General features: G+C 35.1%; 4 protein-coding genes across 12 annotated transcripts; all 4 read right to left on the reverse strand.

The window, feature by feature from the left end:
• Positions 1 to 218: 218 nt before the first annotated feature.
• Positions 219 to 4,830, reverse strand: LOC132695636 (dual specificity protein phosphatase CDC14C-like). 4 transcript variants are annotated; one of them, XM_060660000.1, is made up of 8 exons: positions 4,576 to 4,830; positions 4,223 to 4,308; positions 3,898 to 4,163; positions 3,321 to 3,846; positions 3,111 to 3,249; positions 2,705 to 2,980; positions 2,522 to 2,650; positions 219 to 1,412 (listed from the first exon to the last, which is right to left on the reverse strand). In XM_060660000.1, exons 2-8 carry the CDS (start codon positions 4,299 to 4,301, stop codon positions 1,070 to 1,072), a joined length of 1,758 nt encoding a protein of 585 aa, XP_060515983.1. In that variant the 5' UTR covers positions 4,302 to 4,308; positions 4,576 to 4,830; the 3' UTR covers positions 219 to 1,069. The 4 variants fall into 4 exon arrangements, with proteins under 4 accessions (XP_060515983.1, XP_060515982.1, XP_060515984.1 ...); XM_060659999.1 differs by having other exon boundaries at positions 4,223 to 4,315; XM_060660001.1 differs by lacking the exon at positions 4,576 to 4,830 and adding an exon at positions 4,360 to 4,567.
• An 808-nt stretch (positions 4,831 to 5,638) lies between these two features.
• Positions 5,639 to 8,837, reverse strand: LOC132695701 (palmitoyltransferase ZDHHC2). 4 transcript variants are annotated; one of them, XM_060660121.1, is made up of 8 exons: positions 8,640 to 8,837; positions 8,364 to 8,586; positions 8,186 to 8,307; positions 7,786 to 8,133; positions 7,600 to 7,729; positions 7,411 to 7,540; positions 6,846 to 6,926; positions 5,639 to 6,001 (listed from the first exon to the last, which is right to left on the reverse strand). In XM_060660121.1, the coding sequence occupies exons 2-8, from the start codon at positions 8,494 to 8,496 to the stop codon at positions 5,890 to 5,892; spliced, it is 1,056 nt and encodes a 351-aa protein (XP_060516104.1). In that variant the 5' UTR covers positions 8,497 to 8,586; positions 8,640 to 8,837; the 3' UTR covers positions 5,639 to 5,889. The 4 variants fall into 4 exon arrangements, with proteins under 4 accessions (XP_060516104.1, XP_060516108.1, XP_060516109.1 ...); XM_060660122.1 differs by lacking the exon at positions 5,639 to 6,001 and adding an exon at positions 6,195 to 6,305 and having other exon boundaries at positions 8,640 to 8,836; XM_060660125.1 differs by lacking the exon at positions 6,846 to 6,926 and having other exon boundaries at positions 8,640 to 8,836.
• A 197-nt stretch (positions 8,838 to 9,034) lies between these two features.
• LOC132695700 (odorant receptor 45b-like) lies at positions 9,035 to 10,701 on the reverse strand. Of its 2 annotated transcripts, none has more exons than XM_060660119.1 (6): positions 10,607 to 10,701; positions 9,750 to 10,503; positions 9,596 to 9,695; positions 9,441 to 9,539; positions 9,234 to 9,389; positions 9,035 to 9,180 (listed from the first exon to the last, which is right to left on the reverse strand). In XM_060660119.1, exons 1-6 carry the CDS (start codon positions 10,650 to 10,652, stop codon positions 9,130 to 9,132), a joined length of 1,206 nt encoding a protein of 401 aa, XP_060516102.1. In that variant the 5' UTR covers positions 10,653 to 10,701; the 3' UTR covers positions 9,035 to 9,129. The 2 variants fall into 2 exon arrangements, with proteins under 2 accessions (XP_060516102.1, XP_060516103.1); XM_060660120.1 differs by having other exon boundaries at positions 9,750 to 10,543; positions 10,607 to 10,642.
• A 490-nt stretch (positions 10,702 to 11,191) lies between these two features.
• LOC132695682 (lactoperoxidase) lies at positions 11,192 to 14,222 on the reverse strand. 2 transcript variants are annotated; one of them, XM_060660093.1, is made up of 8 exons: positions 13,974 to 14,222; positions 13,473 to 13,856; positions 12,876 to 13,420; positions 12,602 to 12,823; positions 12,348 to 12,545; positions 11,989 to 12,293; positions 11,714 to 11,934; positions 11,192 to 11,662 (listed from the first exon to the last, which is right to left on the reverse strand). In XM_060660093.1, the coding sequence occupies exons 1-8, from the start codon at positions 14,108 to 14,110 to the stop codon at positions 11,272 to 11,274; spliced, it is 2,403 nt and encodes an 800-aa protein (XP_060516076.1). In that variant the 5' UTR covers positions 14,111 to 14,222; the 3' UTR covers positions 11,192 to 11,271. The 2 variants fall into 2 exon arrangements, with proteins under 2 accessions (XP_060516076.1, XP_060516075.1); XM_060660092.1 differs by having other exon boundaries at positions 11,989 to 12,545.
• Between the last annotated feature and the right edge of the window lie 993 nt (positions 14,223 to 15,215).

Genomic DNA, 15,215 nt, shown 5'->3' on the forward strand with positions numbered 1-15,215 from the left:
TATTTATGAATTATGACGTCAAAACGCTGTTCTGTGCCAGCTATGGTCATTATGCTTGTGTTTTAGTTTTTTTATGATTTTGATAGTAAAAAAAATAAGTATATACATATTACACTTAACCGAAATGATATTTCCGTAAATTTCACACGTTTATTTGAAGTCAACGTTATTTCTGAGGGTAATTAAGTTATTAAATATAAGGCATTAGAATTAAAAAAAAAACATTTATTAAAAGATCCACACAACTATTTGGTGACAACATAAGATGAAATATTGATCTATAAATAAAGTTGGGAGACAAATTTAAATGATCGAGATTAATATTGCATGAGTCAATAAAATCGCTACATTGCCTTTAACGAGCCATTTACTAAGTCTAAAAAGCTTCACATGTGTAACAGAAATATATGCCGAGATTTAACAAACCCCGGGATATTTTCAAAAAGACATTGAGGGACATCCCACATAAAGTTAAGGCAGTTGCATTTTTGTAACTGCCTTTACACTTTGATATTTACCAACATTGCTTTCCTAAGATATGATCTACATACATTTAAGGCATAAACTGTTACTTAATAATTCATATAGGATAACAAAAGTTATAAAATCTCTTTAACTAGGTACGGAAAAATACATCTTTAAAAAAAATATGTGGGTAATAACACACTCCTTTACTCTAAAATATTTACATTTAATAATGTATAATCACTTTATGTAACAAAAAAGAACCCAAGGATGAAGGTACTAAAAAAAGTTCAGCTTACAGCAACTGGTTATTTAGAAAAAAATTATATACAATATGGTTCCAGTAGCTGTAGCAAAAAAAGTACATTAAAAAAAGAGATACTCATAAAAATTAAAAAAGCATTGGGAAGGCCTTTCCAAAAAAGAAAATGCCTTTAAAGCACCAATTAGGCTATATCTAACAATACTTATTCTTTTCGAATTCGAATTAAAAACACAATACAACAGAAAACGGCAGAAGTTACACAAATAGAAAACTAATACTTTCCTCCTGCGACACAAAGTAACATCATTCCAAAGAGCACACGTCTTGTGCTGATAAAAATTATATACTTTTATTGAGTTTCACTGACGGTAAATACATTTTGTCAGTTTTCTCGCACGTTTCAGATCTAAAGTTAATCAGGGAACGACGTAAAACTTTTACAGACCTCGGGCTACATTTGTCTTTCTCCAATGGTAAGGCCCGCTTAGTGCGCTTGATTACTTGGTCTTCTGAAGCTTGACAGTTTTGATAGGTCTGCCCATTTTTCACTAATCGCACCAAACCCAACTTAACCGGTAGCTTATTATTGCTTAATTGGGCTTTGTCATTTGACAAAGCGGAGATGGGGGTTACCACTTTCCTCGCAGTTATTTTCTTGGGAGCAGTTTCTTTTGTTTCAATTCTGTCAACAATAAACGCAACGCATGGAGACCGCCATTGTCAATCATCGATTTAGATAAGCTAACCAGCGCAACATGCATTGCTCTCAACTTCTGCAGTTTACGTGTACATCTCGTTTATGTAGGTTTCTAACAAATTTAAGCACAACTATGGATAAAACTACAAACCAACAATTAATTAGTAACATAAAAAATTATACAAAATATAACAGAAAATGAAAAAACCAAATCAAATCAAGGAAAATTTGGCCAACCATTAACTAAAAGCAGGAGTATAAGACAAATTGATTACATGCAACGAACACAAATATAGACATTTGAAAGCCTAGGGGTTAACCACTGAACTATCAAATGTAGCCAATTTTTTAGCCGTTTTTGCTATTCACTCATTGTAGGGTTTTTGTCTCACTAATACGAAAATTTAAACAACCATTTATAAAAAGGGAAACTACCTAATTAATTAAAATCGCAAATTGGCGGACTGGGGTCTTTTCGACCCAATGGGCTGTTTTTAGTTAATAATCCCTCTATTGTCTTGGTATTAACAACTTATTTATTTTATGCGCACATGTTTTAGTTTTCTGTGGATTGTTTATACTCAATAGCTAAGTTGACATTTAAGATTCCAGTCCGCCGTTATTTTTCCGTTTATGGAGTGGGAGACTTCCGCAGTACTCTGTGAACAAGGAAAAAAGATCGAATCGTTGTATTGTGATATTGGTACATTTGGTGAAAATTATGGCTGCTAAAATTTCCACAATGGAATAAAGGGAAACCCCAGCGACACTTAGGAAAAGAGCTAATGATAACAAATACAACGACAAATAGATTCAAATCGTCGTTTTTCGTAATCTTTCCCGAGAAGCGGAATATCAGAATGGAGCGAGTAAAAGTCCACCTACGCCAAATGCTAGGTCACTAGGCGCCGTCTTTGCAAAATATGCTTACTTAATTTATAAAAAAAAAAACTAAAACAGTGAAACACGTTGCTAAATAAAAATTAAAATGGGGTAAAAAGGTTAAGTAATACAGTGCAAAGTGGTTAACCCCCAGATGAAAGCCATTCCACAGTTCAAAGTTCAAGCCCAAACATGTCTGTGATTAAACAAACCTTTTGGTCACGATTCGGTTGCTTGAGCAGCCAGAAACGCGTGATCCATTGCTAATAATCTTACCGCCCCTTAGCGTGGTTTGATTGGAAGTAGCGTTGGTTAAATGAATCCTTCTCAAGCGATCAGTGCTGAAATGAATGCAATGTCAGTTGTGCAGATAATTACCACAGTTGCGCAATTACTTCATGCTTCCGAGAGGCTTAAGCCTGCTTCTTTGCGCTTTAATTTCGTTTAGTTTATCACCTTGAGTGGGAATTTTACTTTCTTCATATTCGGGCTCAGGCGGGTCATTTATTTCCATGCAGTCTACTTTTCTCATAATACCTGTCACATTATCCTGACCCTTCTTTTGCTTTAGCTCAGACATACTGTAGATCCCTACAGAAAATTTTATAGGAGAGGACAGACCATTCTGTTCACGATATAATTCACCAGCTTCCCACAGCTGAGCCTGCCTCCTGGAAATAAATTGAGTTTGCATTATTTGCATACACAATATGTCCAAGATAAGAGCAAGGAGGTCTCGGAAAATTGTTTGAGCATTCTCATCTTGGACATACTGCATATAATAAACAGAAATTAACCCACGCTCGTAGCCAGCTTTGTTGATGGCCTATAATAGAACCAGGCCGACATATACGGATCCAAGCAATTGCTTCTTCTGCAGTAAATTTCCAGTGCTTCATTATATAACAAGCGATTAAGGAACCAGTCCTACCCAACCCAGCTGGAAGCCGTATTTTATGTTAATTTTTATATATTAGAAAAATAATTTTATTTTATTTGTGGTTTTCGTACCTTTGCAATGCACTGCGATGGCACCTTTAGCTGTTTCGCAGATATTGATAAAATGATACATAATTCGCCTAGTAGGTGTCCCACCATCCGCGAAGTAAAGGTCTTTGTGGTCAAAACCAGCTTGGATAAATTTATAAGAATCATATGCCTTTTTATTTAATCTAATAATAGTGCTGATTTTATGCCTCCTGAAATAAGCAAAATATGTTTCTGGTGAATGAATCGGATAACCCATTTCCAGCTTGGAATGATTGTGCGGACCACAGAATGCAATAAATTTATTTGGAACAATCCAGTTAAAATCTCCATTTTCCACTCGTTCATAATGTTCATACTCCAGAAAATCAAAGTTGTCAAAATTAAAAAATCCAAACTCCAGAGCTTTCTTAATTGCTCTTAGGCAATCCAACAATGAAAGAGTGTAAGGTTCACCTATTGATGCATCTCGAAACTGCATATAATCCTTGGTGGAGTCATGATTCAGAATCTCATACGCTTCTTCAGGTTCAAAACCGAGGTATATTATCTGTGAAGAAAATTATATTATATAAAGACAACTGCAGTTGATATTTCTCACCGAATATGACCCAATTAGGAAAGCTGCGTTAACTCTTTTTTGCACATTGGAGCCTGTGTAATGCACAATTTTCTTATTTGCGAAAGCTGGATTATTAAGTTTTCGTCTCAGCTTCACACAATAATGATACAGCATAGCCAAATTTAAAGGTCCAAAATCGAGGTAAAAGCTGTCATATGTAAGTTCATTATCAATTGAAAAATAATGTACAGATGGGATGGATTTCGGTTTGATATCGGTATTTAAAGACACAAAAAACAAGTGACCTGAAAATGTAAGAAATTAATTAAAATAAAATTTAATAAACTGCTAACTATGGATTTACCTTTAATAAATTGTGATGCATTCAGCAAAACATTATCAAAAACGTCCATGTTTAATACGCTTTTGTTTTTCGCTCTCATAGGTCAGCTAAAAACTGCGTTATAAATAAATATTACCATAAATTGAATGGTTACTTGCTAGGTGTATTAAAACCCACATATTTAAAAAATATGTAGGTGAAAATGTGGGCGGGAATTATTATTATGATACATTTGTAAGTGATTTTTTTAAACGAACACTAAATTCTACATTTAAAAAAATCGTTAGGCAAATAGTCAAATAAATGCTCTTTTTTCAATCGTAATATTCCAACTGTCGAAAATTAAACTTTGATCAACATCAACAATTATTTACCCATTCAATCTAAAATCCGACTCATCTAAATATTCGTAGTTGCACCATAATTGACAGTTTGTTTATAAATAATGGAAATATTTCTCCATTGTAGAGAAGTCCACAACTATTTTTATTAGCATAAGATTGTGATTTTAACTAAACGAATACCAGAACAGACGTTTTAACCACATTTGCCTTAGATTTTCGATTTATTTTGATTTTACTGGTGTTTAACTTGAGAATATAGTTCCCATAAATAAAAGAAAATTGACGTTTCCCCATCTGACCAACTACTAACTAAAATTCAACCAGCGCGTTCAACGGATCTAACAGTTCCGGAGTTTTGACACTATGCGTTTCTTGCCTGTAGATAGGCAAAAGGTTGACAAGGAATATATGTACACCCAATATAGCATGCCGATAAAACTTACTGATGCGACGCATCAGTTTTTCCGTAATAAACAGTGATAAAGAAAATTAATCAGCCGCGCATATATTGGAACTAGATTAAGCAAACGGGTTGTGGAAAACAAAAGTGCTTCAAAGCCAGAAAGCGCTTGACAGTAAAGAGCAAAACACCAAATAGCCCTTGTAAAGCTTACTCGAATTTCTTTATCTAGTCAGATGGATGTGTTTGGTGTGTCATAATCGGTACCCCCAGAGTGCTCCCGTTGTACTACTTTTATGGTATATTTCGAAGCTCTTGTCAATTTTCGTGCCACTTTAAATGCAAAAACACATTCCGAGACAACCGCTACCGAGAACGGTTCCGTAAGTGTTAGCTCCGGTGAATGCGCTCTGGAAGTTTAAATTTAGGGAATTTTGTTTCGAATGGGAAGACTGACATTTCGAAGCACAGACTGCAATTTTCAACTTGCAGTGGTAAGTAGAAAGTTCTGACGTCATTGAGTACTGGTTAGCATTTTCTATACCATATTTTCTACAAAATAAACCCTTAAGTTAGAGTACCAAGGCTGGCGATTACTGCGAAATGAATTAAAATTCATTACATACGGATTGAATTACATAGGATTCGTTTGTATAAAAGTAATTTTCGAGAGTGACACAATTTATAGGATTTAACATTTTTATTTTCATAAAAAAATAAGGAATGCAATATTTAAAATACATAAATCGCAGCGAAACATGGACCTGCATAAAAGATTTATCGCAACACTAAGTCAATCTTAAAATAACAGTATTTAAAATGTGATATTTGACAATTTTTCAGAAAATTAACATAATTTGTGTTAATTTTTTATTTACATCTAAATATATAATATATGTATATATCTACCTAATAGGGTTGATAAATCTCTTTGATCACAAATTTTAGGGATAGCGATAATTACAACTTTCTTCTTCTTCAAAAGGGTGTTCCCGGAGGAGGCCCTCTTGATCCTCGTCCATATGCCTTTGAGGAAATATAACTCCGTCTCCCAAACTAGACAAAGAAATTTTTTTTTCCATCAATTAATTTATTATCGACTTAAATTTATTTTCAATGTACTTTGTAAGTCTAATCTACATACTCGACAGCACACACTTATTTATTTTCTTAAAAATGTTATTTAGATGTTAATTTAAACACCAAGGTTAACTCAAAACAAAAATTAACTCAAAGTAAAAAAATCGTTTATTAAAAAAATAACAATCAGAATTAAGTACTAAGTTAAATCTATAATATGGATATTTCTGTTTGGCCTGGGTTCAGTTTACTTGTCTCGGTTTCAACGTCACGCCGTCTGCTTGAAAAATGACACCTTTCAATAATTATTTTAAAATAGCACATTTATTGTAATAAAGCTTTAACATGCACTACAAGTTAACAACGTCAAACCATTGCACAAACAATGCAAATTGTTTGGTGTGCAATGTGCAATGTTAAAAATACACTGGCGAGAGATATGTTAGACCCAGATGAAACGTTCCTCCAAGCAAACAACATTCAGAATCAGCGCATATAAATGCTTGGTAAATTATATATTTCGAGATGAACCTAACATACGCATTAAAAATCATTTAAATTTAATTAAAATCATAGACAAAATGCAACATTAAATTATTAATATCAAGCTTATTAATCTAAACCAGCGAATCTAAAAACCGACATTAGGAAATAGAAGTCCAGCTAGGAAAACACCTGACATCATTTACTAGTATCGTTAAACTGGTTAAAAAAATTAGTAATATGCAAAAAGAGTGAAAAGGAAGGTGTTCAGTGTCTAGCCACAATGTAATTTATGTGGTATAGCTTTATACAGCATTAGGCAAAGTCGTCTTCTAACCTGTTTTGTATGTTGTCCATTGAATGATAAGAACTCTGGAGGTGCCTTGAATGCACAGGGTATTCAATACCATCACCCAAACTACAAAAGTAATTTTTAATTGTTAAAGCTCTGTTACAAAATATTCCGCTTGAAGTAATCGGCACCATTTTTTTTTATTTGAAAGTAATATTATTATATTGTAAATACCTAAAGAGATTTTTACCCTTATGTCTTATTAAAAAAATATAATTTCGTTATAGTTAGGCAATTTTGTTTTTTATTTTTCAGATGTAACAGAAAAGCTTGGAGATAAAGTATCTTACAGGCATTGTATTCAGATTTAAATAACAAGGTGCCCCACCTAAATTAAACATTTCAAAATATTGTCATCAAACCCAATTAGTACTTAAATATGAGTTAGTGTTTACAAAGTACATCGTGGGATATACTTTTAAACATGTTTTCAGACAAATTTGGTGTGAATTTATTTGTATAGAGCCAAATTTCTCTGAAAGAAAAATGATGTAGGAAGAAAGTATTTAATAAACTAAAAAGTCAGAATTAAAAAGCTATAATACTATACCTTGTATGTAAAGGTAAGAACCAGAGTTTTGGATTATCACCAAATACCTCTTTAAAATTTCTATACCGCCCCAGGTGGAAGCCATATTTATCAGCACCGAGTCCCCGAAAACTGGGTGGTCTAAACGCCTCTGCAAAAATTTAAAAATATTGTCATTATATTGTAAACAGAACTACCATGTCTATTTACCAAGCGTTGTTCTATTCTTCAGTACCAGATAACAATGATACCCAAACAAGGACATCAAGCTCACACCGAACATAATAGCAACAAAAAATAGAAAAAAAATATGGAATCTCCCCATACCTTGAAGGTCACCCTTAAACACATTCAAAATTACTTATAGAACAATTAAAAGGTGTGGAAATCAAATACCTTCCAAAATGCAATAAAGTATGGAAGGGAAGTTAGACATATATAAATACAGTATAAAAGTGCGTATCCTAAAAAGAGCACAAAATATTTATAATTTGTGAAACAAACACAATTATTAATCCACGGACAGTGGTGATCCATTTTTAAAACACACACCCCACACACAGAGCAATGATGGGTTCTATCAGGCTTGACATTTTTACATTTCTCGCAAAATCTAATGCTTCCGCCTATGGTAACATTGGTTATAGGCAAACTTTTTGCGCAATTTTCTAGTATTCTATTTTGTGTTTCCAGTGAATCATTATTATGCATGTAGGCGTCAAAATCTGCGTCTGATATCCTAAACTAAAAATTCAAAAAAAATATATATATATATTTTCAATAATATTGCACTCACATTGCTAGGCACCCTGCCAATATCTGTAAATATTGTTTGTATATAGGACCAGCAGAACATGACAAAAAGCATGTGATAAAATATTAGGAAAAGTATTTGGGCTAGTGTGTTTTCCATGTTACCTATAAAAATCATCAACTCATACAACATTCTTCACAGTCTTACACAACGAACTTACTTAAACATAACTGAATAACGTATGCATAGTAAGACCAGGCAACAATAGTAACTATAAATAATACAGGTATCCATTTAACAGCTTTTAAACACCAATAACATGCCCCATTGCTATCAGTCCCTGAGACTGCCATGACAATGCTTTATCCCTGTTTCAACCTGCTTAAGGAATTCATTTCAGATGAAATCCGCATTACACGCAAGGGTGGGGTTTTACAATTGTACTGAAATTTGATAATGCTCTAATAACCTAAAATTCGTGCAGCCCTTTACTTACCTGAACTAGAAAAGTTATTGACGACATTAGGCTACATCTTTAAAAGTGATATAGTTGCTTATTTTATTAAGAGAAATTATAATAGCCCATCAAGAAATATTATTAAAATACTTAAATTGTTCGGAGATCCTTATCAATAATAGCAGGTTCAGAATAAGTTTAGGTTTTTTGACTTTTCGCACAGTTAAATTAATACTGTACCTGCAAAAATACTATATGACACTAAGGTAATTTTTGAATTGTGGCGCCCTCTTATCAACAACCATACATAACAATCGTATCTTCTGACGTAGATAAATATGAAATGCCTTGCTAGAGACGAGCGTTACTGCACGAGTGTTGATTTTTGGTTGAATTCCAACAAACCGAGTCCTAACCAATATATTTATTACACATTCTTTACACATTATATACAACATTCTAAATTAAAGAAGATAACTGTGCATTTTTTCCAAACTCATCGCGGGTGGCTAAATTTTCGGTGCGAGAATTAATAGTTGTTCATCATTAGGGTTACATACGAATAAGAAGCCTTCATTATCTAAAAAATAAATATGCATAACGATAAGCTAATTGAATTCAGTATCTGCTAACCGCTAAACCCGATTGAGTTGTCATGGCATCGAAAGGGCCTATCGTTAGAAGTAATGGCCTCTGAGCTCTAAGTATTACAGTCAAAAGGGATTTCTTAACACCCATGGTTTGTTTGTACCACGGGCTGTCGTAGATGGCATCCGCTAGTGCCAAACTCTGCGAAAATTTAATCGTATTAATTGAATCCTTCATAAAAACTTTAACCACCTGTATTTTTACTTCATTCGCATTCCACGCCAAAATAAAAGTTTGAACAAATAAGTGACTGATGTAAAAAATAGGCGACGCTAGCATCTTGCGATCGTACTAAAAAAGCGAAAAACTAAAGCCTTGAAATTAAAAACGTAATAACAATTCGGTACCGTTATAAATTGGATGGATGTTGCGGCTACATTTAAAGAGTCTAGAAGATATTCCATCAAAATCAAGTATTTGACGCAATCGTTTAATTTTTTAACGAACCTGTATATAGACACGAATGAAATGCATTGAAATACGTTCGAATTATGCGATTACCTATTAACTTCCTGGTGCTCTAAGATTAGATGTCGTAAAATGACAAATATATCGTCTTCGTAGGTGCCCATTTTTCTAAACCTGATGCACAACTGCTTTAAAACCGATGGTACAAACATAATGCAGGAGAAGAAAATGGTTTTGGTGGAAACTATACGAAAACCGTTAATGATAGCGGCAAAATCATTGACATAGTGCAAAACCGCGGCGTGTTTTTCTGCATCAAATTTGTAACAATACAGTTCGAATAGGAACGGCACTGGCAAAGTAGCATTATGCTCCCTGTTGTATTTTTCCACTTCGAATCTTCGCCAATACGTTTCCAAAATCATCGTCGATCCGGCGAACAGCGTGAAAACAAGTACAATCCAATTCGAATTTTTGCAAAAGTGTACTTGTTTTAAGTGTGCTTGGATAATTATTTTCTCGCCGGAGCGAAATATTTTTTCTTCCTCTTCATAAACGAATGAGATGAGACGAAGAACCTCGTCTCTTTGCCAGAGAATGGTCGCAACTTCAACTATTAGAAGCGTTATGAAATAGGAAAGCTGCTTGAATAACTCTTCGGTGGTTTTGCTAGAATTCTTATCTAGGAGTGTTAACGTACACTGGATACACAGAGATGCTAGGAATATCGGGAAACATACGCGGACAAATTTCCGATAAACAGTGTATGTCTTTTTTAAAATAACATTTTCCACGGGCAGTGGTAATCTCCATATTCCCGCGCTAATCATACATAATTTCGGCATATCTAGAATGTGTTCAATGCTCGTCATTTTATAATAAGACCTCTGCAGAAAATTTCAAGTAAAAACTAAAATCATAAATTTTTTGTAGAAATAATATCTACTTACAACAAAGCGGTGTCTGACAGGACTGTGAGTGAGAAGTCTCTATCATCAATATCGTTTATTTATTTTTCTATGATTTCTCATAGTATGTGTTTATATCCCTTCTCTATAATTACGAAAATAAAAGGGTTACCGCCGCGATTGAACTTTTTCATCCCTCACGTTTTGTTTTGAATAAGAAATCATTTCAACCCGATCAGGGGCGTCTGTTTGGGAATTTTATGTGAGATACACTGGTTATTATCGTTTTATAAGGGCGTGGGAATTGATTATGCGGTTTTTGAACTTACCGGCGATTCAATAAACTAACTGAAAACAAAATGAACGCGATAGGCTCTTTTTGAACCAGATAATTTAATAAAAGTTATGGAACCCGTACGCCAATGGTTTTAGGAACAAATGCTACATTGTGTATGTGCTAATTTATGTATGAAATGCATAAATCGCAAGTCGCGATATATGAAAGAGGTTGTTATTCAACTGCCACTGATTTGACACTGTTTTGAACACAGCGCATATTTTTCATATACAAGAAGGTAACATCTTCAATTTTTTTTTAGCGGAAAATAAATAGCCTGCCATCTGAAGAACACATTTTATTGCAAACTTCGCACAATTCATTATAAAATAAAATGTCAATCATACAAAACAATATTTGGAAGATAATTTTATTTAAAGGTAATTACATTAAGCTTCGTAGTTGGTACTCTGAGGCGATTAAGTTTGTCCTGCCACAATTTTAAATTTGGTTTTGGGATCGACGCACAGTTGGTGTATTCATTTTTGTTTCCAGATCTTTCCATCACTCTAGGTTGTATATACGACAAATCGTCCGCATTGTCACATATAACACCCGATAGAGTAGTTTTACGAATTTCATTTAATTGCTCGCCCGTAAAAGATTGCCAGTTGCAAGAATTTTCATACCAAAATCGGTCGCCGTATTTAATCCTCATAAATTGATCGAGGATAAGGCACGTAAACGTGGGTCCTAGAATACTTCCTTCTAGGGGTTTCTCACTCACTGCTCCGCTGTACAAATCTATATCTTCAACAGTCCTGAAAAAACATTTACATACATTTTGAAAATGTAAACTTCAACTAACTTACCGATAGACAGATTTTATATTTTCCAATGGGTCTCGGTCCATAACTTCCCTTAAATTGTCGAACGTATGAGGCACTGCAAGTCCACATTTTTTCCTCCAAAACACGTAACCGGGTAGACCGTGGTCCCTACCCCTTTGAATGTTCAACGAAACCAAATCCAAGCCGCATTTTTTCGATTCGTTGGTTTGCTTCGTGTCACGTTCGAACATGTGTGACTTTAGCTGCAATCAAATTCAAAACGTTTGTTCACCGGACCTGGTATACGTGGTGTTTACTTCGTTCGAGAAATAACTATCCGATGCTTCTATACTCGTATTCATGGCACCTCTTAGGATCCTGTCGAGTTCTCCTTCGTCGTACAATGCGAAAGGATCGAAAAGCATTTTATGCATTTGCACGTATTCCGGACTCGTCGAGTCATTCGCAAGCAACTTGATCAATCCCGGTATAATCGTGTGGGCAAATCTGAACGCCGCGGTTGCAAACTCGTTTGCTATGTTGGGGTCGATATGGTCGCTGTATTTGTTGAAATAACCGTATTGCTGTGGGCTCAATTGAAACTGCTTCATGATTCGATCTCCTGGAACGCAAGCAACCGAGTCACGATTGAATTTTCGAAGTAACCAACTCATACCCAAGAGTATCGGCAAAAATTCGTTATACGTTATATGCTGCATTTGCGCACCCACTAGTCTTCGCGCTTCTTGAAACAAAATTTCGTCGTTCCAATGGGGGTTCATCGTAGATAACTGGGTCGCTAACCGATTGTGCTGCCGCACCCATATCAAGTGCATAGTGACCAGATGCAGATTTTCGTTAGCTCTGTCGTCGCCTGCCGAAAGACAATCGAGAGTTATCATTCGGAAAGAGATACGCAGGAAGTATTACCCGCCAAAAAGCAATATCTGCCCCTTTCTCTTTCGTCGTCTCTATTGCATCCATCGGCCATATCATGCGATATCGGTAACAGCGTCCGGTTATCTTTTGTAACGTACGTTTTCAAAAAACCACCCTCGAACGTTCTGAGAGATTGAGCTTTGCTCTCATCAGCGCCGTAAACCACCGAACCGTCTATAAACGAGGTTACTTGGTTCATTTGTTCTCTAGGTCCTAAAAGGGTCAAAGTGAAGCGGAGAGGGAATTACGTTATCATTTTAAATACCCAAACAGCAAGTGGGACTCGGTGCGGATCTCACAAATTCCATGCAGCTTATATTGTATTTTGCCAAAGGGTCTGAAGGTTCTACAAGGACGGGAAAACATTCTGGCGAAGAGTACGCCTGATTACCGCAACAAGATATAGTATCTCCGTTGTTTTTGCGACTCGGAGCGGTCGCTGTTATATCGTGATCTAAAAATTGACCCCACACGGCTAGCATTACTGAAAATTTGAGATCCTCTCTGTAATACGGCCTATGCACTTCGATGCTGACCACTCTGGCCGATGGTAACGGCGTGCCGCTACGAGATGCCCGCGGTTGACTAATACCATCAGCATAATCGGCAGGCAATCCTCTTCGGAATGGCGTATTTGCAACGCCGAATAAAGCAGAGTGTCGCAAATTGTTACAGCTACCATCGTAAGAGCGATATTTTTGATAGACATTGCAGCTTTCGCTGGGGGTGGGGGAACAATAATCCGGACCGCTTTCATCGGTCCCATCGTTAAAACAGATCTTGGTTAATTCGTATAAGTCATTCTGAATACTACAAAAAAAACAATCCCATTAAATGTAACAAAAAATCCATAATTACGTACCCGTATAAATATCGGGTCGCATATTCTTCTGCGTATCCTTTTCTGGACAAATTCCGAGCTTTTTCAGAAAAACTAAATGCTTTTTGATGTCTGTAGCTGGGGCTATCGATAGATAGAGAAGGATTATACGTTTCCATTCTGTCTTTTTCGGAAAGAGCTTTTTTCCCTGCAATCAACGCGTCTTGAATGTCCGTAGTGATATTATCAAGTCCGTTTGAAATTTCATCGTTCAAAGGCCAGTTTCGACTATTAAGCAATACTAGAAAGCTTTCTAAAGGGACCACATCGCTTTCGATTGCCGTCGAATTATCGTTTGATATAGGGTTATCGTTATCGTTAATACTGTAAGCTACAGTAATTACTACAGCCGCTGTAACGCCTACTCTAAAATATTATTTATTAATTAATTAATTATTATTATTAAAACAAAATCAAGTGAATGTCTAGCATTTTACTTACCCAATCGATGTAATATTTTATATTTAAAATAAAAACACTTACAGAAAAATCGTACACACGCAACACTGGAATTGTTTCACTCTTCGTTTCCGCGCACGGGCGATGCTGGATTCAAAAACGTATTGCGGTTGCGATGGTCTTAAAAGGCTTGTAGTTTCCTGTACTTGCGTTTCTGCCATTTCGAGTAAATTACGAGGTTTAAATACGAACGCCGAAAGACGTGTTCGACGTTATTAGAAAATTGTAATTGATACTGAAGCCAATCAAGCATGTTTGAAACCTTATACGAGACCGCTTCAGTCACCTGGAAATGTTATCTTTCGTTTGGCTTGGAACGGTTATATTAACATAGGAATTAAATTAATATATTTAGGTGTTTTATTATTATATATTTAGCACCGAATATTTGCCCGAGTAAAAATTTTGTGCTGGGATAAGGCGTAGGTGGTTATATATCAAGCGAAAACAAATGATAAAATTATTTTAATGAAAAATCGGATGCTGGCGTATACAAATTACATATGGAATATTTTAAACGTGTGACGTGTTCTAGACCTTACAAAACAATTGGTCCAGTTTTCTTACTATGCTAACCAAAAAGGTACCTTCAAATTCCTCCAAATCCACGTAAACAATTATTAAATATTCGAAAGGTTACTACATAAAAAAAGACCTACAGTTTCTATAACAGTAGACGAATAAAACAATGTGGGACAAAATTAAATTAGGATCAGTAGATCGAACAGCTAGAAAAGCAAAATTAAGAATACATAAAATATTAGATTTTCTACTAGCTACTCCAGTCTTATTTACTCCAGCAGATTTTGGCGTTTTTCTTTGTTTAATGATACATACAAAAATATAATCGCACACCAAAGCTTGTCTATTAATTAATAGTAAAATCGATCACGGCATGATAGTTAAGGGCTAATCAAAACCTTTTCCGCCTTCATCACTACAGGACTCCCTAGGACCCTACGTGGTTCGAGGAGAAACTAAAACTTACCAAATTAACCTTAAGGCCCACCGGGTTGTTTTGATTGAAACGTATTTTCCTCTTAAAAAAATTAAAGTAACGAGGCATATAATTATCAAGTCTAATAAAACATTGCATACACACATTTAAAAATTTGTTTAATTTTCCCAGTTCATTTGTTAACTTTGTGAAATGTTTGGATTGGAAAATTATGCATAATTTTGAGGTACATCGACTATATATTACATCAATTTGGTGTTCTGCTTACAGTATAAAATTCGTATATATACACACACAAACTCAATCTA

Source organism: Cylas formicarius, unplaced genomic scaffold (assembly GCF_029955315.1).
Source record: "Cylas formicarius isolate icCylForm1 unplaced genomic scaffold, icCylForm1.1 PGA_scaffold_12__32_contigs__length_19106922, whole genome shotgun sequence".
Classification (NCBI taxonomy): Eukaryota; Metazoa; Arthropoda; class Insecta; order Coleoptera; family Brentidae; genus Cylas; species Cylas formicarius.

Excerpts from the sequence above, each read along its gene's own strand:
- LOC132695636 (XM_060660000.1), bottom strand. The coding sequence starts at position 4,301 with ATGAGAGCGAAAAACAAAAGCGTATTAAACATGGACGTTTTTGATAAT. Across the intron at positions 3,847-3,897 it reads TCCTAATTGGGTCATATTCG|ATAATATACCTCGGTTTTGA; the intron begins GTGAGAAATATC and ends TTTTCTTCACAG. Across the intron at positions 3,250-3,320 it reads CATCGCAGTGCATTGCAAAG|CTGGGTTGGGTAGGACTGGT; the intron begins GTACGAAAACCA and ends TACGGCTTCCAG.
- LOC132695700 (XM_060660119.1), bottom strand. The coding sequence starts at position 10,652 with ATGATAGAGACTTCTCACTCACAGTCCTGTCAGACACCGCTTTGTT. Across the intron at positions 10,504-10,606 it reads CTGTCAGACACCGCTTTGTT|ATATGCCGAAATTATGTATG; the intron begins GTAAGTAGATAT and ends AACACATTCTAG. Across the intron at positions 9,696-9,749 it reads GAGCACCAGGAAGTTAATAG|GTTCGTTAAAAAATTAAACG; the intron begins GTAATCGCATAA and ends GTCTATATACAG.
- LOC132695682 (XM_060660092.1), bottom strand. The coding sequence starts at position 14,110 with ATGGCAGAAACGCAAGTACAGGAAACTACAAGCCTTTTAAGACCATCG. Across the intron at positions 13,421-13,472 it reads GCGACCCGATATTTATACGG|TATTCAGAATGACTTATACG; the intron begins GTACGTAATTAT and ends TTTTTTTTGTAG. Across the intron at positions 11,935-11,988 it reads ATAGTTATTTCTCGAACGAA|CTAAAGTCACACATGTTCGA; the intron begins GTAAACACCACG and ends ATTTGATTGCAG.
- LOC132695701 (XM_060660121.1), bottom strand. The coding sequence starts at position 8,496 with ATGGCAGTCTCAGGGACTGATAGCAATGGGGCATGTTATTGGTGTTTA. Across the intron at positions 8,308-8,363 it reads CGTTATTCAGTTATGTTTAA|GTAACATGGAAAACACACTA; the intron begins GTAAGTTCGTTG and ends TGATTTTTATAG. Across the intron at positions 8,134-8,185 it reads TTGGCAGGGTGCCTAGCAAT|TTTAGGATATCAGACGCAGA; the intron begins GTGAGTGCAATA and ends TTGAATTTTTAG.